General features: G+C 37.8%; 2 protein-coding genes and 1 long non-coding RNA gene across 4 annotated transcripts in view; 1 reads left to right on the plus strand and 2 right to left on the minus strand.

Moving 5' to 3' along the window:
• The window catches only part of LOC128025803 (xenotropic and polytropic retrovirus receptor 1 homolog), a 37,488-nt gene extending 32,115 nt beyond the window's left edge, over window positions 1-5,373 (plus strand). Inside the window, exons 14-15 of the mRNA XM_052612329.1 lie at window positions 987-1,208; window positions 3,792-5,373. Coding sequence (XP_052468289.1) covers window positions 987-1,208; window positions 3,792-3,846 — 277 coding nt within the window. The 3' untranslated portion in view covers window positions 3,847-5,373. The remainder of the gene's footprint in view (window positions 1-986; window positions 1,209-3,791) is intronic.
• Window positions 5,374-13,674: 8,301 nt separating this feature from the next.
• On the minus strand, window positions 13,675-16,108 carry LOC127939413 (lipoamide acyltransferase component of branched-chain alpha-keto acid dehydrogenase complex, mitochondrial-like). Its single transcript, XM_052536121.1, has 5 exons — window positions 16,097-16,108; window positions 15,732-15,993; window positions 15,443-15,513; window positions 14,373-14,444; window positions 13,675-13,791 (listed from the first exon to the last, which is right to left on the minus strand). Exons 1-5 carry the CDS (start codon window positions 16,106-16,108, stop codon window positions 13,675-13,677), a joined length of 534 nt encoding a protein of 177 aa, XP_052392081.1.
• A 2,271-nt stretch (window positions 16,109-18,379) lies between these two features.
• LOC128026085 (uncharacterized) lies at window positions 18,380-23,346 on the minus strand. 2 transcript variants are annotated; one of them, XR_008186338.1, is made up of 4 exons: window positions 23,021-23,346; window positions 21,858-21,979; window positions 21,658-21,758; window positions 18,380-19,885 (listed from the first exon to the last, which is right to left on the minus strand). It is a non-coding gene; the product is annotated as an uncharacterized LOC128026085 (long non-coding RNA). The 2 variants fall into 2 exon arrangements; XR_008186337.1 differs by having other exon boundaries at window positions 21,858-23,346.
• Window positions 23,347-25,676: the final 2,330 nt, after the last annotated feature.

Consider the following 25,676-nt stretch of genomic DNA (forward strand, 5'->3'; position numbering starts at 1 on the left):
TGTGCATCCCATACAAATACAAAGTCTACACATCCGATTTAAATGCAGAAGGGGCTTTCCTGATAACTTTCCACAATGCTGAAGGTGACCCAGCTGACTTCACTAGAAAAATACTCAACACCACCATCTAGTGATTGTCAAGAAATGTTTTATTATTCTACCAAATAGTATACTAAAAGATCGATACTTGCCATCTGTGTATCGATACAGTATTGCTGCGGAAAATATCGCGATACTATACTGTATCGATTTTTTTCCCCACCCCTAGTATTTTGTCTCATCTCATGAGCTAAGTGTACTGCTAGTGTCGATAAGCATTGATATAGCTCATAATTTTCCAAGTGTATGATATATCTTTGATTCTTCAGGTCAACCATTTGAAAATAAAAATTAAAAATCAGTTTAAATAGGGAGAGCAATAACTTTACTATAGTATCCTTTCAAATGTTAAAGTTGCCACAGACATTGCATGCTTTGCATATGCATGTTGTTTTAATGTTTTTATTTGTACAGTTTATATGTAGGCTAACAAAATTTGCTCAATCAGGGCATAAAAATATATGCATCGTAACTTATTCACAGGAATAACGCTGACTACATATGGTACGGACTTAAAGACATGAATAGTAAGCTTTGAATTTCAATAAAATATAGAGCAATATATTAAAAGTTACTTGGTTTGTTATATTCATATACATTTCTGATACTAATAACAGATATATGTTTGTGTTTAATTTTTCTGCATAATTACGTGCATAAATGGATTTTGTTCAAAATATTCCAGTACCTGTGTTGGCAGTGCGCAGCAGACCCACCCGCCTTAATGATTTCAATATATTTCTTTTCCTGTCCAAAAAGACCATAAACATTGCAGAATAACATCTGAATTAAAAATGTATTGACATGCACATATAATAATAAAAACTAATCCTGTGTGATTGAAACAGTAAAGTAACCATCCTAATAATCTGTTTCATCTCTTTTAGGCGCTTTGTTTGGAACTTCTTCCGTTTGGAGAACGAGCACCTGAATAACTGTGGTGAGTTCAGAGCTGTGCGGGACATTTCAGTAGCACCTCTGAATGCAGATGACCAGACTTTGCTGGAGCAGATGATGGACCAAGAGGATGGAGTGAGGAACAGACAGGGAAAGAAGAACTGGAAGAGAAGCTACAGCATGTCCTTGAAAAGACCACGCCTCTCCTCCCAGTACGCTCAGCCTCACAGACACGAATCCAGACATGAATACATAAGAATAAGATTTGTACTGCTAAACCAGTAGACAATATAGGCGATATAAAGAAACCTCACGTGAATCTAAATGTGCTGAATTTAATTTTAAACACAAAAAGATTTTGGGATGTGTTGTTAGATGGTTTTAAATATTTTTGGTTCTCTAAACCCCCTCCCCCTCCCTTGTCCACAACAATATTCAAAGGCCGACATTCCTAGTTTCTGTAAATTACATTTGAAGAGTTTTGAAGTTTTAAGGAATAAATGGAGATCTTTGGAGATCCTATTCTTTTTAATAAATTAATTCATCTGGCTTTTCCAGTTATTTGTGTTTTACTGGAAAATAATTAAGGACAATAATCTTTTATTTTTTTTACTCTCAATTTGTAGTAAATAAAATTTTATAAAGCTTAGTTGAAAATGTATATTCATTATAAAAAGACGTGGAGTTTAAAGATTTATTAATTTCTAGTATTTTTTGAAGCAATTAACTAAATGGCAAATCTTAGGCTACATCCACACAAAGCCAGAGCTTTCCCTATCCAATTTTTTTTTTTCCTCTCGTCTCAAGAAATATCGGTGTCTGCACAAAACTAGGGCTGAACAATTAATTGCATTTATGATAATATGAAATAATTGCAGTAATATGGAAATTGCAGATGCTGCGATTATGTGCCAGAGTAAAGAGATATGTTCGACTGGACACGACGATTGATCAATAAGTAAAGGGCTGCCCTCTTATAGCTCACAGTGCTTTGATGGCACGCACCAATCGGTCTAATCAGCGCTGCTTTAAGTTGAACACATCTAAGCTCATTCTTCACAGAAAGCATCAAGTTGGCACGCTACAGTGTTGCCAAGTCCGTGGTTTGGGCAACTCCTCCATAAAATGTGTATTTTATCACCTGGAATACCGTTGGACACCCCTTGAAACGCGATTGGGCTAGTTTTGAGTAGCAATTGGACCAATTAGCAATTAGCATGCTACGCTATTTGCTTATTATATAATATATATAATAAGGTAATATATATTCTTATTTATTTATTTATTTAAAGTCTTTCTAAAGCAGTGGTTCTCAAAGTATGTGGTGCACGAGTATTGCAGGGGGCACGCAGCCATCAGCATAAAAAAAAAAAAAAAACGTAAACAGCCAAAGGTCGTAACTTAAAATGGGAGATGGATGGGTTTGTGAAAGGGAAGAGAAAAGCGATAGGTGATGTCTCACAGTCGCTCCACGCTGCAAGTTTAAAAAAAAATTTTTTTTATCAAAAACATTTGAGAACCACTGGTCTTAAGTTAACAGACAGTTTAAAAAGTGCAGTCCACATGTTTACATATGTTTATTACAGTGACTTTGAATTATCTAAAGTAGTTTTGCAATCTACTTTAGTTTGTGTGATATGTATATTAATGTTTACACCAGGCTTATTTGTCAGTGCTTTATGTTGTCATAATTATTACATTCTTTCAAGGTTGGAAGTTCATCAAATCAGTCAATATACTACTGTGATTGTAGTTGTTTAATAAAAATGTCATTCATATCAATTCATGCATTACCTAATTTCATCGTGACATAGGCCTGGCCTACAGAAAATAAAATGTATTTTTAATCTTTCTAATATTGTGTTGGTCATACTATACAATGATTTTTTTTTTTAGCTCGTCTTTGTTGAATAATACAGAACATAAAGAGCTTATTGCATAAAATTGCATATTAAATCGCAATCGCAATATTGGTAACAAAAAAATCGCAATTAGATTATTTTCCAAAATCATTCAGCCCTACACGAAAACCACAAAACTGACACAAAACGATGTAGTATACATGCCAGGCCAATATGTAATTCTGCCACAGAGATACACTAAAAATAGAGAAGCCTGTGCACATAAACCTTGCACGCGGTATACAAACTAACATGGAACAATACATTTATTTATTTGTGTTAATGTTAGTTAATAAAAAGACAATCGTTCAGTGTTTGTTCATGTTTTTGTTGCTGTTACATGACATGGTGTCGGACTAGGGGCGAGATGTGGGCTGATGACGTCATCGTTTCAGAAAATCACTGTCCACATGAAAATGTGTCCCAAAAATCCGGATCTGTGTGGACAGAACCCCTATATGATACAAAATTTAATCATATACAGCTAAAAGAGTGCCCGTGTGGACAGGGCCTTAGAATGAGTAACAGGGTTGCAGATTTAGCCTAAATAAAAATGTCCTGCTGTTTAGAACCAAATGTTGCTTTGTTGTTATTGATCAAATTAATGTGTTTTTCACATAACAGCGAAAACATTCTTCCTTAAAAGAGCCATGAGAATGAAGATAAATTGTTGAGATAATCAGTTTTGATTTGTTAATGTACATGAGGTAATGGCTTTTAAATTAAATTTAACATTTAATAGTTCTTTCTTTACAGAACATTTTAATAAAGGGATTTGTGCCTTTGTTAAAAAGTAACAGGACATTTCTGTTGGACCCTGTTTGTGGAGAGTTGTAAACCTCAGAGCACCATCATACAGAGTTCTCAAGGATTTCTTTTCTTTTTTATTTTCAGGTCGAAGGTCCGAGACACCAAAGTCCTGATAGAGGACACCGATGACGACACCTGACCCTTGCGTCTACAGTGGCTTGAGAAATTGTTTTTTATAGGACCATAGACCTCAATGAACCTCGACTCTTCAGAAGCTATCCAATCAATCCATCACAAAGCTGCCTGACTATGTACACACACGCACAAACACACACCCGTTTCACACCGAGACCTCACTGACTAACACACGCAACAGGAGTGGCCACTTAAGTTACTGTACTGTTTTTGATTCCTTCGTTACTGCCTTGATCATTTTTGTAAAGATCCAATGTGTGGAAGAAACAAAAATGGATTCAGTGGACGGTGTATGTTTGCAAACCGCTTGATGTGGCTGTGCTCATATAAATCAAGCATCTGACTGTGGACAACGTCATTGCAGCATGATCGATCAATCAGTTTGGATATTTTGTCTTTAAAGACTTTTATGATAAGGGTTTAAAGACATTCATGTAGCAGACACATGGACTGGTTTACCCTTCATGAAAATGCCAATTTATACGTGTACTTTACATATATAATTTATAAATATATAATTTCATTCTTATTTATGTGTAGAAGAGATACCTTGGACGTTGCTTTAAATTAAATATTTTAAATATAGCAAGAATTTACCTTTTACCTTTACCCAGGACCTCTGCACGCTTTTGGACAACCCTCGGGTGGCTTTGAAGGAGAAATACTAATTTGATGTATATTTATTAAACACTTTGCCAGTCAATTCAAACACAAAGCACCAACGTAATTACCTGCTCTAAAATCCCAAACGGGAATTTCCTGTGCCTGTGTTTATTTTAAAACATTGTTCCTTCATGTGTCTTAAAGTCAATACAGGTTGAAGAGGTGCTGCTCTGTAGACCCAGAAAGAGAAGAAGGCCCTTTGTTTTAAAAGTGTCATGCTCATGTTAAGAGCAAGCCAAATTTCATAAGCATTCCTCACTAACTTCTCCTTACCTGTTATCTTACTTCCTACATACAATCATCCTGAAACCCCCTTTTGTTGTTACTTAAAGCTTGTTAAACACGCACAGACCTTACCAATCACATTCCACTGAAGTAGCATTCCATATTTGTGATCTTCTGTTGTTCTTCAGTGTCTTCCAGAGTTTGACCAATTCTTAGACCCACCTGAGGGTTTGAGAGGTTCCTGGGAAAATCAACACCTTCCTTTTCTTTTCAGCTTTGTCTTTGGCTGATACAAAAGCACTAGCATTTTTTTTTGTTTGTTTGTTTTTTGTGAATTGTTTGTAAAACTTGTTGCATAAGTCATCACATTCATTTCAGTGTGATAAATTATCTAAGGATGGGTTTCTGAACGATTATGCACAGGGAGTTCTCATATGATGGTTTATAATCTTTTCCAATCAAAGATGTGTATTTGTACCTCTGAAAGCCTAGCTGTCTGTGAACGAGATCGTTGTAAGACAGGAGGTACTGCATACATTCATGCAATACTCAAATGACTCACAGGCTACACCTCACATACTATGTCATGTACTACTGTCCCAAGTAAATGCTTGGACCAAAAATAAAAACAAGGTTTTTCTGTTGTTTTCTCATGGCATTATTACTCATTTTAGACTGGCATTTAGGATTTAAAGTTTCTAAAGAAAAATAGACAAGATTGCTTCATTCACTGCCAGTTTCACCAATGCATGCTATCCAGTATCTATCCAACCAGTGTGAAAGCTGTGTTTGTGTGATAAGTGGAGGGAATGAGGGTCAGAACCTTCAAATCTGAGGCCATGGTTCTCAGCCAGAAAAAGATGGAATGCCCACTCCAGCTAGGGAGTGAGTTGCTTCCCCAAGTAGAGGAGCTCTTGTTCATGAGTAGCCTAAGGATAGGCTGGAACATGAGATTGACAGGTGGATCAGTGCGGTCGTTGTACTGGGCAAAGTGAGTGTTTAGCCTAAAGGCGAAGCTCTTGATTTACCAGACGATTTATGTTCCAATCCTGACCTATGGTCAAAAGATTTGTGTCATTTCTAAAAGAATGAGATTGTGGGTACAAGACCAGACCAGACCAGATCAGTGGTCTGGAATCAGCACCTAAAGATGACCTCTAAATGTCAGTGGAGACCATATTAACTAGATGAGCCCAAGAGACAGATCCTTTGCAAAGACCTTGTCAAGAGGACCATCAGCACTAGACCACAGGAACCTGAGTCTGCAACACAATCTGACCTCTGTTGCAGCCTAGAATTAAACCACACCATGCTGGCTTCGTCTAGCCAGAGAAGAATTAGCCCTCCAACTGACCCTGGTTTCTCCCAAGGTTTTTTCTCCATTTCTGACACCGGTGGAGTCTTGGTTCCTTGCCACTGTTGCCTTTGGCTTGCTTAGTTGGAGACGCTTGACTGATTGCACAGGCACTATTGGTGGAGAGCTAAACTGGATGATGACATCACTGAATCATCAATGAACTGACTGTAACTTATTTATTTATATATTTATATAATATTTATTTATTATGTAAATATATAGAGAATTATTCTCCTCTTGCATTATTGACAAAACATTTTCCTGTTTGTCACGGTTAAGTTGCTTTGACACAATCTGTATTGCTATATAAATAAAGGTGACTTGACAAGAGGCTGAAATTAGTTCTCCTTCAAGAACTTGAGCTGTGTCTAAATGCTTTAGAAATACCTCGGAGAGACCACATTCTGAAGCATGAATGAAATCATTCCAATAGAGAAATAAGTTGTCACAAGCAGGTTGATGTAAGCAATCAGGAAGTATAAAAGCATATCTGGCAAACATGTTAGCTTCTGCTATACAGTAAGCGCGTCTGTGTGTGTGTGTGTGTATGTGTTTATATGTGAAAGCAAGCACTCAGTCAAAGTACAGTATAAGATGTGAGGATAATGGCAAAATCAAAGGCGAAATCTATGGCGAGTGGATGGCCTTTCAGTTTGTTTGAGAGTGGAGCATGCACTGTCACCTCTTGAGCAGGATGACTGTCATGATTGTGAGCTTTTCCCAATCCATGTTTTCCGCTCCTGCCTGGCCTTCTTCAAATCAGCCAGGTTCGGGATCCTACAGGGTCTGGCCCCACTGTTGCAGAGGCACATCGGCAGCTGTTATGGTGGGTATCGCAAGTAGAATTAGAGGAGGGATCCGAGACAGGCTCATCCTTTCCTCTGTCCTCACTTTCTAAATCTATGCCTCCCTCTCAGGGATCAGAAGCCCGCCCCATGGTTGCTTCCCCAGGCGTGAGAGCCAGACGCTTCATCTTTCTTCCCCTGAAGAGATTGACGTGATGAGCATCGACGCACTGGATACTGTGGACTTGCCACCACAGTCCCTTACATATCAAAAGCTTGTGGAGGTTTTTGACTCGCATTGTAGCCAAATTAAATATCGATTGTCCAGCCGAGGAACAGGACGCTTGTCTAAAGAGCAAGCAGGACGAGCGTTTCTGTAGATCTAAATCACAGTCTTCATGTCGGGGCCTTACATTTTCCCCTTATCTCCATTGCTGAAGTATCAAGATCATGGAAGAAACCGTATTCGTCCCGATTCATCACCCCATTGTATTAAACTATTCTGACATTATGAGGCTGAATGAAATGGTATATGGGGTGATTCCGGCAGTGGAGCAGACACTCTCGAACTATCTGTCACAGGCAGGAACGGGCACCTACTGAATGTACCACCTCAAGGAGTTTACCCAGAGACACCACAGACAGACAGCAAGGTAAGTAATAAAAGTTCAGTTTTATTAATATTAAGATCCTAAATACTAAAACACATAGTGAAAGTTCCAACTCCGTTCCCCTTGGTCCAGCTGCGGTGGGAGCTCTTGGTACAGTGGGCACACCAACGGGATAACAGAATGGGAAGCCGATGCAATCCTTCCATGGAGCAGATAATGGCAACAGATAGGGCTAAAAGATCTCCACTCAGCAATTCCTTTCTAAAGCAGTCGATGGTAGGTATAATGATTCCTCTTTGGGACAGCCAATGGTCAATACCTGCATAACAATGGCAAGGGATTCTCACAGCAGTTACTCCCAAAAACAGTGAATGTTATGTATCTGTATAGGCGATAGTAAGGATCGAGCCCACGACAGTCCCTCTTTGAACAGACACGGCAGGTGATCGTACAGACAGCGATACAAGGATCTTCGCCTAGCGGCTCCTCTTCAGGGCAGACAATGGCAGGTAATAGAACAACTCGTAGTAAGAGACTTTCACATGGCAGATTACCTTCAGAGCGGACACCAGATAATGGAACAGACAATGGTAAGAGATTCTCACAGCTGAGGCTCGTCTCTTCATTAAATCACTGTGCCCGGACACAATAGGCATTTCTCAATGTCAAGGATACTTCCTTGGTAGTACTGATCCTTCCAAGTCACTTCCTTCAGAGGCTAGGTGGGACTCCTCTTTAGCATACGGAGAACACGTAAATGGAACAGGCTAGCAAGTGCACGTAATTGCGTCATTACATCAGTGAAAAGGCCATTTGAATAACGCTGTGAATGGTATCATTAAATTACTTTGGACAACTTAACTAGTTATTTATAAAAGAAATGCCTTTGATGCAACCAATTGTTAAATGACAGGTCCGGTTCAGTTAACCATTTGTATTTGTATAATTTACAATATCAATACGGTAGTAATTTGTACTGGCATTTAAACGGCAAACTTTACTTATATTTACTACAGTATTAACAAATGTTAGGTAACGTAAATAAAAATCGTTAACGCTCCGACTACGTTAACGTTCGACATTTTTTTATTTTTTAACTAACGTTAGATAGCAAAGCTGCGTGCATAGGATTGTGGGTGATTTGAGAGCGCGAAGAGTGCGAAGGATACACGTATGCATCCTTTCTTGTGTATGGGATATTCTTCGAACGAAGGACTCAGTCCTTGGTTGAGATTCCGAGGATCCTAGACATTGGAACAGTCCTTCGACGGATGTCGATGACGTAGCATCCTCGAAATACTGGCTTCCGAGGATCCTTCCTTGACATTGAGAAACACCTAATACATGGGGGAAACCCCGGAACCGGCCTGGTGTCTCGCCACACTGCTCCCACCCAGAAACATTTCCTGGGAAAATAGTTCCTCTTCGTCCATCACCCTGTGACATATCTCTCCCCATCCTCAGCATCTTCCCTGAAGGCCCCGAAGCTTCCCATTGGGCCAGTAAAGCTGACATCAAGCATGGTTGGGAAAGCTTATATAGCGGCACGTCTGGCTGGTGTCATAGAAACAGCCAGAGCCATTGGCTGTTCAATGACAGCATTGGTGGCCACATAGAAGCACCTGGGGTTGAATCTGTCCGAGCTACAACATAAGGAAAGATTCTTCCTGCTAGATGCCCTGCTATTGCCTTCTGGCCTCCTCAGCAGCGAAGTAGACACTGTCGTCGAGAGGTTTCAGGAGGCAAAGAAGCATGCGCTGTCATTCCAGCACTTCTTCCCTCGCTGTTCCCAGGTCTTTAGGACAGCTAAGCGGGAGCAGTCCCAGCTGTCCAGCTCCTCATATCACCAGACCCACAGGCAGGGGTCCTGGGGAGGAAATGTAAACACCTCAGATTATGGTGCCCGATCCTCCACAGTGCCCTCAGGGAGCTTTTCTGATACCCCTGCCTCCCCCAATGTTTCAGGGCTCAGTGAGCTCCGACGAGCAAAATTTCCAGCTCCGGCCCAGTGACGGTATCGCACGGGAAAGCTTTGCCCTTTAAGTTAGGTAGCTAGAGTAGTCTGGTTGGTCATTCCCTGCCAGTCATCCACTTCAGGGCATAGAAGTGACTACTCTAGCAACACCAGAGGACAGTCTGGAGAGACTGGTTCCCTAAGCAGACTTTCTGGTAGCATTGAAAATGATAGAGAAATTTTTGGATAAGATGATTTTTCAAAAGTATTAACTCAAAAATGTTTAACAACAGATATTTTTTTAAACACAGTATTTAATGAAATTTAGAATAAAAATGAAAAAATTTGTATTGTAATAAAACATTTATTCCCGTCACGTTTCAGTAATACATTTACATTTATTCATTTAGCTGACGCTTTTATCCAAAGCGACTTACAATTGCTATATATGTCAGAGGTCGCACGCCTCTGGAGCAACTAGGGGTTAAGTGTCTTGCTCAGGGACACATTGGTGTCTCACAGTGGATTCAAACTAAGTCTCTCAAACCAAAGGCACGTGTCTTATCTACTTTGTCAACACCACCCCTACATAAGTGGTGTATTTGTTCTTTTAACAGTTAAATGATGGTTCTTTCTTCACAAAGACATCCAGACACACTGTAACACAAGTCGTTTTTGGTGAAGTGGCTGTCTGTCAGCTCGCATGAATTGCCGCGTTTCCACCGCAGGAACTTTACCCAGGAACTAGGGACTTTGGCCTGGTACTCAGTGGGTTTCCACCGCAGGAACCAGGAACTAAATAAAGTTCAGGGTAAAAAAAATGCCCCTCAGAAAGTCCCTGCTGGCGAGGTAGTACTTTTTCAAAGTACCTGAACTTTCGGGGGCGGGACTTGAGCGCTAAACATCCTGATTGGTTGAGTTCACGCAGCATTGGCAACATGAGTTCAACCACCATTTATTCGGATCATTTTCAAAATATTACTGTTATTGTGTCATGAAATTTAATTTTAAAAGTATTTCAAGTGAGAATGTAGTTGTTTAACCTGTTAACTGTCACCCGTCCGCTCTGTGGGACGCCTACATTTACTTCACTATATTACAATTATTCTAATCTAATCTTGACAAACTATATATCGTTGGAAAGGTCTAAGACTCCCAAATATATATTTTATCAATGTTTTTTGTTAAAAAATTATTTAGGAAAAGTAATAGATTAATTTATGACAAGAGTGCACCCTCAAAAATCTACATTATAACAGGAATTTTGACCTTTGTTAAAAAAACAAGACGACTTTGTTGCCTTTTTCTCTATCACATTTTAGAAATCATGAGAAATTATATTAGAGCCCGACCGATATGGATTTTTGGGGGGCGATGCCGAAGCCGATATTAACTCGAAAATAACCGATTTATAAGCCGATATTTTGATTTTGGAAATAAACTGGATATTAGACCCATTTCCTATAAACTGCACTCACACAACATTCAATAGCAAAATATCTGCCTGTTCTATGTATGTGGGCTGTATAAACCATTTTCCAGAAGGGATTTATGTAAAAAAAAAAAAGCCTTAGATTACGGTCTCAATGACTAAACAATTGCACATCAAAAGTATATATTTTTTAATTATCAAAAAACAGTCTGGTTTTAAACATTTAACACTTTTACTTTCTTCCAGTTGAAGCTGGTTTTAAGAGTCTGTGTGTGTACTGTAAATAAATTATAATACTAAAGTTAAAGTATTTGCAGAAGTAGTCCCACACTTTGCTGCTACAGCATTCACCTTTTTCAGGTATCTGTAGGGCAGAAAGAGAGACAGAGAAAGAATAAGCATGTGTATTAATAATATCACCATGTATCATTACTCATGTCATCATTAGAATTAGAATTATAATAAAAAGGAATCTCCTACCTAGGCAAAAATGAAAAATTTATATATTTTTTTATTTGTCAAGCAATAGGTATTACCTACTTATATTTAACTATATTATTTCAACATTTTCCTGTTATGTCTGTAAAGCTGCTTTGAAACAATATGTAAAAAGAAAAAAGCGCGTGTTCAGCTCACATTTATTTACATGTCCCCTCTGGTTTAATCATTTCTGACGCACCTACTGTAGTTACTGTAACTAAACTATATTTTCTCTCACAGACACATTCACAACGGACCCGTATATCTTCTCCTCTTCTCTTTGTGCAGTCTGAATCAAAACATCGTCATGCGCTGGTGAACGTAAAGTTAGCCTACTGTTACCGGAAGATTACGGAATCAATTCGAAGTTGAATGGTTAACGTTAGTGTCATGAACACACCGCTGTCAATTTTGAGAAGAACCACCTTCAAACAAGTTAATAGCAAGCATTTAAGGGGCCTGCTAAAAAGGAAGCTATATTAGCGTTAGAGTAACGTAACCAGCCTGAATTCACCAAATTGTTCTCTGGACCTGAGGGTAGCCTCTTCTTCCTTGCTTCTCTCTTAATTATCATCAGCTGGACTAGCGCTATCGCTCGCTTCTTAAACGGGACAGATACATGTTTGCTGCTGACCGAAAGGAGGAACAACAGACTATGAAAGAGCTCCCGCTAAAAGTTTTTAAAACTCCGCCAACGCCATAGCGCAGCGCAGCGCAAATCGCGTTGTATCTGAAGGGCAACGCTGAACCCAGCATACCGCGTCCTGTGTGAAAGGACCATTACCTGGTCATTATGTGGGAAACACACCGCAATAGAATAAGAATAATTTAAATTCTAACGTTATAGTTTGACCTAGTGAGGCCAGCAGGGGGTGCTCACCCTGTGGTCTGTGTGGGTCCTAGCGCCCCAGTGTAGTGATGGGGACGCTATACTGTCAACGAGCACCGTCCTTTGGATGAGACGTTAAACCGAGGTCCTGACTCTCTGTGGTCATTAAAAATCCCAGGATGTCTTTCGAAAAGAGTAAAGGTGTGACCTCGGCATCCTGGCTAAATTCGCCCATTGGCCTCTGACCATCATGGCCTCCTAACAATCCCCATATCTGCTGATTGGCTTCATCACTCCGTCTCCTCTCCACCAGTATGCTGGTGTGTGGGGGGCGTTCTGGCGCAATATGGCTGCCGTCGCATCATCCAGGTGGATGCTGCACACTCGTGGTGGATGAGGAGATACCCCCTGTCTATGTAAAGCGCTTTGAGTGCCTAGAAAAGCGCTATATAAATGTAAGGAATTATTATTATTATTATTATTTAGTGGTTAAACATAACATATAATTCGTTTTTGGGTAAATCTAACAGGTTATCTTTGGTCTGTATTCAATTTATTTATATGTTAAAATGAAAATAAAAAAGGCAAATTTATATAATATTTAGTTTCATTGTAATGGCTGTATATATATACACATATCCCTGAACTAAGTACATTTCTGCAGCTGTTTAAATGAAAACGAAAGGAGGCAGTGGTATTTGATATCCTATTTCGTTTTATTGTAAATATACAGAAAGGAAAATTGCAGTAGCCAAGGCGAGCTGACTGAACTTATCAAATTACCGGTCTTGCGTTGTCGCGGACATCACACTCCCGAGTCGAATGCACAAAGTCCACACTACCGGAGGAGGCACGTCCAAAATCAGCGTACTTTGTATTGAGAAACGCACGCAGACCTACGTCACCAGTCTATTTGCCTAATCTTCCCGGTACTTTACACCGCGGTGGAAACGCAGAAAGCAACAGGTCTGGGGGAAAAAAGTTCCTGGTAAAAAAAGTTCCTGGTACAAATGTTCCGGGTAATTTCGGTGGAAAAGCGGCAAAAGCGGTCTCAGAAAAAGTCAGCAGACAATGAGATGCTACAAGAATGTTTGTCCAGGAGCCAGTAAGTCTCAGCCTCCTTCCTCCATTTACAGGGTCTCTGCATTAGAAAAACCTACAGGTGATTCAGACTTCTAACAATGAATGATGCATTACAAGACAACAAACAATTTAAATGTGCAGCACCTGCTCCTTAAAAAAAACACTTTCATTATATGACCAGTCTTTTGTGAAGCAAAGTTACAGTAAATCTTTAATCTGAATTAAGGCAACTAGAGAAAATAACTTCAGGTTGTTTTATATCCTCACAGATGAATGTGATAGCAAAAATAGTCTGTTTTGCTATGAGTAACCTAAAGACACTCCAGTAAGTAACGGACAGTGATATCTAATTTCCAGAGCAGCGTTCATTTGAGGTCTAGGACCATGGAAAATGGGTTCTCCAGCTATGAGCGCTAGAGGATTGAGAAGCAGGACATGGTGGCAACGTTTATCACATGATGATCGACAGACCAGCTGACGTTCATGTATGCCTTCACTACCTCATCACAGGAGTTAAACCTGGGCAGCACCTGAAGCAGAGCAGAGAATTGGCTTTTAGCTTAAAGGTGTGAAATATATTCAAAAATTAAAAAAAAAGTATACTGTCCATGTATGAAGTACATATCAAACTCTTTCTAACCAAGTATCTTTCTGTTCAACTCAGTGATTTTGCATGACTAACTTGAATGACATGGATTTAATAAAAGATTATTCCAAACTAATCTATACATTAAGCATGTCAGTTTTATCACCCTGACATTTTCTTTTTTTTGTTTATTTTACGAATTCATGCCCAGTAAAAATAAAAAATAAAATAATAATAATAATAATTTTTGTTCTGAAACCATACCATTAAGAGGTGTGTTCAGTTTACAGTATGTATGAGTTCAATTTTTTCATTTATTTTTGAATAAATTAATAGATATGATTTTAAAAAAAGTATAATTTAATTGACTCTTATGATACTGCTGATATGTTGGGCAACATTTAGGCATATAGGGGTTATTATAATCAAAGAAAAATATATAACAATTTATTGTAGACCCAATAATTTGCCTCCTTAAATACAAATACATATTTTATTAAAGGGTGAATTAAACAAGCAGCTCACCTGGATCTTTTCCAAAGCTCTGACGGCCACCTCCGGGGGCAGAAGCATTGGCTTGGCATACATCCCTCCAACCTAAAAAAAGAAAAAATAATGATGGTTTTAATTCCCTTATGATGACAGATCCAATCATTGCTAGGTAGCAAATAGAAGCTCATTGAAAGCCTGCTCTTGTTTCGGTGCTTAGCCCATAAAAGAATCTCTTAGACTTTCCAGCCTCTCAAATATAACCTTAAAAAATAACAGCATAATGATCAAAAAGCCCAAGATTCAGGGGCAGAAGGCAGTAGAGACCCAAAATAGAGTGATACAGTGTTACAGACCAAATACAGTGTGTAATCTATGCACCACTAGTGGCATCAAAAAGAACTGCAATCTGCTTGTGCTGTGAATGACATTATAAAACATGGAGATTTTTCGGAAACCTGTTTAGTCACAGTTATTGTTCCAAACTATTTTGTGAAGCTAGGGCTGCAGTAATAGCACACTTGGGAATCTGCATTCAAAGTCTGAAATCAGGCAGGTGGAGCCTCATCAAGCAGATGTTGGACAGGGTGAAAGTTCCTCCAGTGAGGTCAGCGGTGTCCAGCTGTTCAGCTGATCCTTGAGCCTGCAGATGGTTGAGCTCCACAGCAATGTCAAAAACACTGAGGGCCTGAACAGAACATTTTTTTAGCAAACCGTGGCCTCAAGTGATTTATAAGTGAGTGAATGAGTGACGTGTGGCCCCACACACACACAAAGTGTGAACGCACACTTGGATCAGTGGGAATATCAGTGAAATCGAAGTGTTTTGCATATTTAATTTTTTTTTTTAAGTTTAACTTATAAAAGGCATATTTGCATATCGTTTTATTAATTCATTTTTTATTTAGATTTCCATGTCTTGAAAAGATTTGATCAGATAGCGTGATGGTCCTTTAATTTTGAATGTGTCTGAATAGAAACAGCTTGCAGTGTTGAAAGGTAGGAGAGCACGTTGATGAAGAAAGTTTGACATCACGACTCACAAGACTCCGCAAGGCACTTTAACTCCTAGCGTAACTGCACTTTCTGCAACAGGTACAATAGACCTCATCAGAGGAACCGAAGTGAGGAATCTTCAGAGCAGCAATCATGGTCTTCACCATGGCATTCTGGAAACCTGTGTGCATGAACTTATGGAAGAGATAAATATCATGATAATAAAAGATAATAAAATAAAGAAGAAATAAAATATTACTAAATAAGATTTTCTTATTTTATATATAACTTTAAACATAAAATAATTTAAATTCATAGAAGAGGTGTTTTTTTTTTAATTAATTGTATTCATGAATTGCTTTTTTGCATATGCAATTTTTTTTGTATTTTTTATCTCACCATTCAGAGGCTCTGTCCTATCTTCCCTGGTCTCAGGATCGCCAGGAGAGACAGGCATCTTTTTTGGGGTGTGGTATCTGCAGCGGGTGTTGGGGGTTTTCTGGACTACATGAGGGAGGATAGCTCCTGTCTGTTTGGCTAAGAAATTGATATGCGCACCTTCTGTGAAAATTAGTGATCTATCTATAAATGATCTATTTATAAAGTCCTCTTTCAAAATACTACCGTCTTCTCCTCTCCCGACCACCTCACTTAGTTTAATCTAGTAGAGGACAGATTTAGAGATCAGAATTTACCAAAAACACAATAAAGCTACAATGGCAGGGTATTGTGAGTGGCTACAGCTTGATGCAATTAAAAATTACATTGTTCTCCATGGCCAGAAGGCGCTCTGCTTGTGTCGCCTTGTTTTTTTTTTGGCCCTTGATTTCCTGATGTGATTGCTTATGGGATATTGCTGGGGCGCCCTCTGCAGGACAACAGGTCAACTTGTATTTCTACACAATGACAGAACTGGAAGGACATTTCAATGTCTATGATCCACAGCAGATCCCCATATATATATACATATATATATATATATATATATATATATATATATATATATATATATTGTTCTGTCTGTCCATCTGTCTATCCATCCAGCCATCTATCTATACATCCATCCATCCAGTCTTTGTATCTGTCTCTCTATCTGTCTGTCTGTCCACCCACGTATCCACCCACCCACCCGCCCATCGATCCATCCGACAGTCTATATCGATCCACTTTAAATCATAAACTATATACACTGTGTACACACTGCATCTCTATACATGTAGGTCTTCATTGTTATTTGTAAATGCTGTTATGCTAAAATGAACGTTTATCTTTCGACAGTGCTTTTATGAAAAACAGTTTTTCCAGAAATACAGTTTTTCTCAGTCACTTTGGTGCATTTCTCAAATCAGAAATGAAATTCTCAAAACTACTTGTACAACCTCCACATCATCTAGTCATTTATACACATCATAAAACCAGTTTCTCATTCTTTTGAACAAGTTGTGATTGCTTTTGTACATTCATGCAATTGATTATGCACATTTATCTGTTTCCTATCGGTTTCCTACATTATCAGTTGCTAATGTCATGTTGCTCAAAATGTATTACATAGTATTCTGTGCAATAGTCTTGCTCCTCAAAACATCTAATTTAGTTCATCATATAAGTCATTAAATGCAAAATGGTTAATCTAGTTGTCATAAACTGCCAAGCATACTTTTTATTTATTTTTTTTACACATTATTATCAGACTTTTTGTCAGTTTGGCATGAATTGTGCAAGTGAATCTTGACTAATGAAGAGAAAGTAGATGATAAACCAACGATAAATCATTTCTCTGAAATAGCTCAAAGGTTAATCTAATGAAGGACAAGACGAGTTACAAATTCTGAAAATGGACTTATTTTCATCTTTGTGCCCAAATTTCCTTTTCTATATCACAATGGCATTACAAAGGTGTTTTTTTATTTATTTATTTTTTTTTTTTTGGGGTCAGAACACTAGTAAAAGTGTAACTGGGAATTCTATCCAGTCTCTTTCAACCAATATCCCACATACATTAATGTGTAAATTTGTACTCTTGAAATGAATATATGGCATGCATAAGCATATGGCATACTGTTCTATACAGTAACTGTCATCCAAAATGTTCCCATTGTTTACATCAGAGCATCCCTCCAGAGTACACTGTTATATTGACAACATGACTAAGCGATTTGACTGTCTTATCCATAAACTATGACACAAGGACTTGTCATTCTGATGGCACTGACATGTTCATTAACACAGATATTTATTTTTGAGAGATGAACTAAGGATTTTGAGCAAGAGACTGGCTTTTGCAGGTAATCCATGGTGTTTTGCTATTTGTAAGAGTAGTTGGGAGAAATGCACTTACTGTTTTGCAAATTTGATGATTCGAGAAATGTACCAAAGCAACTGTGAAAAACTGCAAAAAGACAAAATTCCATGGGGTAATTCTTTGATATACATAAGAATATATAAAAGAATGCATGCAAATACTTTTCCAGGAAACCACAAAGGCTAATCCCCTGCAAATGTATGTAGGTTAAGTTTGCAACAAAGTAATGAAAATGACCATTAGTTCAGTTTTGTAAAACCTTAATATGTGCTCTCAACTGTTCACCATCAGCAGCCAGCAATAGTTTACCTTGTTCCTGCAGTGAGCAGTAGAGAGCGCTCTATTCCTGTGAGTTATACATCTGTATAATGATGGGACAGAAGTTTCTGGCATGAATGATTGAACTTCAATGACCGTATTTGTATCTGGAGCTGACAGATTAAGGGGAATGGCTGATGTTTCTCTATGTGTGAAGTGAGTTAAAAAATATCTGCACATCTACACTCTTAAGAAATAACTAAAATGTACTTTGTTAGGGAACTGTATTTGTATTATTAAAATAAGTAAATCTCTGTAAATGTGACAGAAAAGCTCCCGGTAATTTTGTGCCAAGACAAAATTGTGCTAGGTTTTTCTGCAAATTTTTGTCTTCCATTGTAAGCCACAGATAAAATGTCTTGACGTTTATTGAGTTGGTAATGGTACAAATTGTGAGACAAAAACAAATGTCTGCAAAATGTACACTGTAAAAAAGAATTTGTTGAGTCAACTAAAAATATTTTGTTACCCCGCTACCTAAAAATTTTTTGTTATCTTGACAAAAAATTTCTTGTTGAAACAACTTCAAATTAGAGTGGAGTTAGTCCAGGTAACAAATTTCTTTAAGTTGACTTGACTATTATTTTCTAGTCCAGTCAACTAAATCATGTTGTGTCAACAGGGATTTTTTTTTTTTTTTACTTCGATCAATAATCATAAACAAATTTTAGCCCACTGCCTTAAATGTTTAAATAAAGATGACAAAACACTTTTTTTTATGTAATTTATTTAATGATAGAGACAACACTTTCATTCACATTTAAATTGAACAAGCAATTTGCTGTCAACACATCAACTGATAATTGATAAACAAAACAAAAAATGCAAAATACAAACACGTCTAAAGATCTGAACCGACACTTGAAAGTGTGATGTATAATAAATAACATTGGCATGGGATTGAGAAACAAATAGTTGCATTTCAATTCATCAGATCAAAACCACAGGGATTGTTTTTAATTTCATAATGCAATATGAAAATCAGAAGGTTGAACTCTGCATATTAACCCTGCACAAGTTCACATGCACTCCCCCCACCATAATGCAAGTCATGGTCAAAATGAGAAACCAAGATATATGTAATATAATATCACAATTAGTTACAAAAAATGAGTGTACTGTACTTCTGTATAATAAGATATAAATGGAATGAATGCACATGGAAGCACAAAGATCTAAATAGTCAGATTCTAAATTTCATAGCACAACATGACCAGACAGAGGTGTTAACATCAGAAGGATCTTGAAAGTTTCCAAACTCGTCCCCCATCATAATGCTACATACTGAAAATGTGTACATACTGTTTAAGAAAATGAGAGGGGAAACAACATTTTTTTACATGAGAACATGCATATTCCAAGTCATGACATGATAAACTTTAATGTACATTCTAAAAAGAGTGCTGTGGAGCTGATGGACACATCATGAACACTGAAAAGTGAAAGTGACATGACATACATTTGTGCTCTTCATTTAACCCATCCAAAGTGCACACACACAGCAGTGAACACACACCGTGAACACACACCCAGAGCAGTGGGCAGCCATTTATGCTGCAGCGCCCGGGGAGAAGTTGTGCCTTGCTCAAGGACACCTTATTTGTGGTGTTGAGGGTGGTGAGAGCGGTGGACATTCACTCCCCCACACCTACAGTTCCTGCCGCTGTAGCGAGCACATGGTGGGAGCAGCTGGTCTTCACAAGTTTTTGCAGAGCCTCAATGGTGTATTTAATGAGCTGAAGGTAGTGGATGTTCTCTGCATACAGACCCATTAAGAGTCCAATGCCTTGGGTGATGACAGGATGATGACAGGATGTCCAAATGAGACCAATGTTGGTTATTCCTTGGGAAGCACATCACGTTGCTGTTCTTCAGATACAATCAGAATGCCCTCTTCAATTTCTTTCTCAACATCCTTAATGTCACTGGATGGCTGGGATAAGAAAAAAATATTACATTACTTAATAAATTTATAACAAATGAACACACATATGTACATACACTATTAAAGTTGTGTGTTTTATTAAAAGCACAGCTACCAATAAATGCAAATTGTAATTCACCTTCAAGTGGAAGATATTTTGAAAAATTTAACCAAAAATGAAAGTCAACTGTAAATGCTGCTCCTCAACGGTTTCGTTTAGAAACATTCAAAATAACTTCCTGTATTAAACTGTTTAAAGCCTGTACTAAATTCTTTGTTCTGCTGAACACAAAGAGTTTAAAATCCCATGGGAAGATAAGTGTAAAATACACCCCCAGAACCAACTATGCTAAAAATGGGGGGAAATTATTTTCTTCACTGGTATTCTACATGATTTCTGAATGACATATAATGTGACAAACCAATACAACATATTCAGTTTTTTTTTTCTTAATCCAATTCTAAGTGTCTAATCTGTCACACCATTTATACAATGATCAGAAAATATAGTATTCCTTTTAAATAATAGTCTGTTGGACTGCATGTTCAGAGTAAAGCATGACTCTTAAAGGGTTGGTTAACCCATGAATATTTTACTCACCCTCATGGCATCATAAGTGTGTATAACTTTCTTCTTTCAGACAAATCCAGTCGGATTATATAAAAAAATATTTATGGCAATTGGTGGGTGTTTTTCTCAACAGTCCAAAAGTAGTCAAATAATGTGCATCAATTCATAATAAAAAGTACCTCACATGGCTCTGAGAGGTGAATAAGGGCCTCCTGTAGCGAATCCATGTGTTTTTGTAAAAAAAATATACATATTTAAAATGATATTCAAAGCATATTTAAACCCTTTTCTCTAACTTTCGTGAGAGCCATTCCGGTTGGATGAAAATAGGACATATGGGTCATGCATGCACCGATGATAAGTGACGAACACGGAAGAGTGGAGGAGAGACAACAATACGCCAATCACGAAGTAAAATCACAAAATTAGGCTTGCAAGTATGATAGTCAGTGGAAGAGAAAAAAAAGTGTTTACAACTTTTTAAATATGGATATTTTTCTTACAAAAAGCGCATCGATTTGCTACAGGAAGCCTTTATTCACCCCCCAGAGCCATTTGAGACACGTTTTATTGATGGATGGGTGCATTTTATTTGACTATTTTTGGACTGCTGAGAAAAAAACACACCTGTCGACTGCCATTAAATAACCTGGAAGAGCCAGGACAATTTTTAATTCAACATACGTCTGAAAGAAGAAAATCATATACACATAGGGTGCCTTGAGAATGAGTAAAACATGGCCTAATTTTAATTTCTTGGTGAAATAATCCTTTAAGCAAAGTTGCTAATGGCCAATATGCTAGCACTGAACATTTTTCAGGATTCAAAACAGTATTCAGCAAAATAATAAAGAATGGCTATGTCCAAAAACAGGGTTTCTGGTGGTTTTATGAAAATAAATTCAACACTTTATAAAGACATTTTAAATACCAATTATAGAAAATTCAAGGAATAAAACTGAAGGGAAAATAATGTCAAATTATGTTCTCTAAAATTTGAAGCTGTTTTCCAATGCAAATATCTACATTTTCGTAAAGGGTTCACTCAAAAAAGAAAAAGAAAGAAAATTGTCATTTACTAAACCTCAAGTTGTTTTAAACCTGAATTAGTTTATTTCTGTTAGACCCAGTCCCAGATAGTCTAACACAGTACACAACCCCACAACGTGTTACAACCCCAGATCACACAGATTTCTTCTTCTTCTTTTACCTGGATCACATCACTGCAGACTGATGGTGCTCAGTTTGGTCATCCAGAAGCGTAATCCCAGCAGTCATGTCCTTGATGAATTCCTGCGCAGAGCCTGTGTGCTTTAATAAAAACAAAGGGATGCATTAAACAGGGCCTTACAATCATAAAGCATATAGACTCCAATAGATGTGCATTTATAAATAAATAAATTTACTTACAACTTTGTCCAAGCTCTACAATGTAAATACCATTTCCATTATGTCTGCATAGCATTTTGATGGATAACTGCAAAAGGACTCGCTGCGGTCCATCCACAGGATTATTGAATTCTGCGCTGAATCTTCAGTCATCCCAAAATATCATAAACATGAAAAATACAAAAACATGTTAAAACACTGTAAAATAATAAACATACATATAAATAAATCTTTACAGAGAAAGTCAAATGTATTGACAAGTTTGTATTAAATGCCAAAGACAAACTATACCATCCAGACGATGCTTTTAAATGACACAACACATAATTATAACACAATAAAAGGAAATTTAACACATTTGTGTCGATCGTTATTGTATCTCTATTTATACAAGATATATGCTATTATTACTTTTATTCTAAAATATGTAGATTTGAACGCATGCAATTTACTTATGACCGTATATTCACCATAGACTATATAAAAACAGATATTCACGCAGCATTACACTGGGTACTAGGTTCTAGTGAGGCACTTGAATGACTAACGTTACTTCAGAAAACTGAAAGAAGAGTTTGTAACGCTACCTTCAGAACTTCATCTGAACTGTAGACTGTAAAATAATCATCAGCACTAGGCTTATGTCAGCGATATCAAATGTAACGTTAAGTTACGCGCTCCGGAAGAACTCTGAGGGAGGTGCTCATTTGTTTCCCTTATAACATGCAGAAAAGACACAGTTCGAGTAGGAATCTTCTTTTTATCTCCTAATTTTTCATCGTTGTATATTCTGACGGATGTCTTACGCTGTCAGGTTAAGAGCAGTTCCTTTTTTTTAATTCCCGCCGTTCTTAATCCATACAGTGATCCATTGAGCTCTCGCGCTCTGTTTGAACGGTCTCTAACGCAGCTCTGGGCTCAAATAATACATACAGACTGTATTTTTATTGTTCTCCACATAAGTTCAGCTCCGCTGTCCCGCATGGGGGAATATCTGTTTTGATATTTATAAGGAGAATACTGTGGAACCGCCTGTATTTTGAGGCTTCAGAGTGCCGCGAAACGAACATTTACATACAGTAACTTATATACAGAATGTAAGACTCTTTAAACCATACTTACTCTTCTGAGACAACAAATGTAATTTTACACATTAAGCCAATGAATACGAATATTTTACTTACCAAAGTTGTATTCTAGTAAAATGTCCAAACTTTGAGGAGAAACTGACTAGAATGGCTGACGACCTTCTTCTCTCTTCAACAGCCTTCACGAGAATGACGAGATCTCGCGTTAAGTGATGTTGTGAACGTGATATTGCTATTGAATTGAGTCAACAATTTTTTTTTAGTTATGAGGACAAATAACCTAGTTCAGTCAACTTTCAAACTAGTTGAGACACTGAAAACTTACAATTTTTAGTTGAATGAACAAATTCAGTAACTGCAAGTTGTGTCAACATAAAAAAATTCATTGAAACAACTAAACTGCTAAATAATTTTTTACAGTGTAGTTACTCACCCAAAACATTTAATTCATGCTTCAAAACCTAGTTATTGTGTAAATAATTTAGCCAAGGCCACCAAAATCGAAAGTATTTTTGTCATTGTGTGACCCACACTGGTCAAAATGTTTAGTTGTTTTTCACCATAACAGTCAACCATGAAAATTAAGGGTTTAAACAAAAATCTCATATTTGTTGAGAAAAGTCAATAGCATGTAGAAAAAAAAGAAGTCTATGAACATTTGTATTTTTAGAGTGTTTATTTTTGTACTTCATGTGTATATACAAAATACAAGTGTATTTACTGTACATGTAAAGTAACTGACAAGAGTAACAAGATTTCACTTTACATTTAATATTTGTGTATTACCACAAATACACAAACAACAAATAACATTCATGGGAAAAAAAATAAAAATAAAAAATATATATATATACATATTCTTGGTGGACATCTTGTCGCTTATGTTGGTCAGGCCAAAGATTTTTCATCAACAGCACATCTGATGTTTTCCATTGCAACACACCGTGGAAAAAATCTCACTGAATGCCGCACACATGCCCTGCAATGGTCAGCTGTGATGTCCTCACATGCAGCATTCATGGCATCCAACAAAGACATCTGATTTTGTGGTCTATGATCATACACTTTCCACCTCCATGCTGAAAAAAACTCTTCTATTGGATTTAGGAATGGAGAGTATGGTGGAAGGAATTCCACTGTTATCCTTTCATGTGCAGCAAACCAGTCCCTAACACTGTTGGTTCGGTGGAAGCTGACGTTATCCCAGACAACAACATAATTAGGCAAATGTGGTCTAACTAAACCTCTTTCTTGTTCTGGAATCAGGTCTCTGTAAAGTGCATTTAGGAAGGCCAGGAGAAGTTGGGTATTATAGGGCCCAATGTATGGAATATGTGTGCTCACACCGTTCTCTGAAATGGCAGAACACATTGTAATATTGGCCCCACGTTGGCCTGGTGTGTCAATTGTGGCTCGGTTTCCAATGAGATTGCGACCACGTCTCTGGTCTTTGGACAGATTAAACCCAGCCTCGTCCACAAAAACAAGAATGTGGGTCGTTTCATGTACTTCTAACTCCATGATTCTCTATGAAGAAACACAGAAAAAATTTAACAGTAAATGTATTTTCTTATGGGTTTCTGAAACTTACAGTAAAGCAATACAGGCATCTAATAAAAACAGGAAAACTCACTAAGTGCACACCAATGGTTTTACCTGGACATACTGGTACCGCAACGCCTTGACTCTTTCACTGTTCCTCTCAAATGGCACCTTATGAGCTGTTTCATAGTCATCTGATGTCTTTTTAAAACTGTCTATGGTGGAAATGCTCACATTTATATTTTAAAAGACATTATTGTCATTTATGATTGCACTTTGGATCTCTCTTAGCCTGATGGAATTGTTGGCTATGACCATGTTGCAAATTTCTTGTTCTTGCAGTGGGTTAAATACTGCTGCTCTGGCACCAGTGCGAGGTTGCCGTGCAGTTCTATAGAATAAACAAATAGACTTGCATTTACAGTATTGTTCAAAATAATAGCACTACAATGTGACTAACCAGAATAATCAAGGTTTTTCGTATATTTTTTTATTGCTACGTGGCAAACAAGTTACCAGTAGGTTCAGTAGATTCTCAGAAAACAAATGAGACCCAGCATTCATGATATGCACGCTCTTAAGGCTGTGCAATTGGGCAATTAGTTGAATTAGTTGAAAGGGGTGTGTTCAAAAAAAAAAAAAAAATAGCAGTGTGGCATTCAATCACTGAGGTCATCAATTTTGTGAAGAAACAGGTGTGAATCAGGTGGCCCCTATTTAAGGATGAAGCCAACACTTGTTGAACATGCAGGTGTGTAACCAATAGGAACGCTCGTAGGAGAGGACGCTACGATAAGGGCACAGCTTATTGCTTAGGCGTCGTCTTGTGTGAAATTACTGATCCATTTGCAGTCAGAGGCGCGCGGGAAGACACATTGTTGACGTAGAGCAGAGGCAGGTGGCGCCAGAGCGGAGGTGTGACGGTCTGAGAGATGGCAGAGGGAAGTGATGTGTCAGGAAGTGAAATCGGAATGGAAGTAGGTGCCAGTGGCGGGGAAAATGAAAAAGATGGTATATGGCATACTCAGAAAGGTAGGCGAAAACGGAAAAAGACTAGAAAGTTAACTGAATCTTCCCAGTCTGATAAGGATGAGGTACACAGTGCGGGATTAGTAGAAGTAGCAACGGAGTTTAAAGTAGTTGTGAAATTGATTAAAGAGGGCGAGTCGTTTAGTAAATGGAATCCGGTTAAGCTTACAAAAGAGATAAA

Source organism: Carassius gibelio, chromosome A2 (assembly GCF_023724105.1).
Source record: "Carassius gibelio isolate Cgi1373 ecotype wild population from Czech Republic chromosome A2, carGib1.2-hapl.c, whole genome shotgun sequence".
In the NCBI taxonomy this organism is placed as follows: Eukaryota; Metazoa; Chordata; class Actinopteri; order Cypriniformes; family Cyprinidae; genus Carassius; species Carassius gibelio.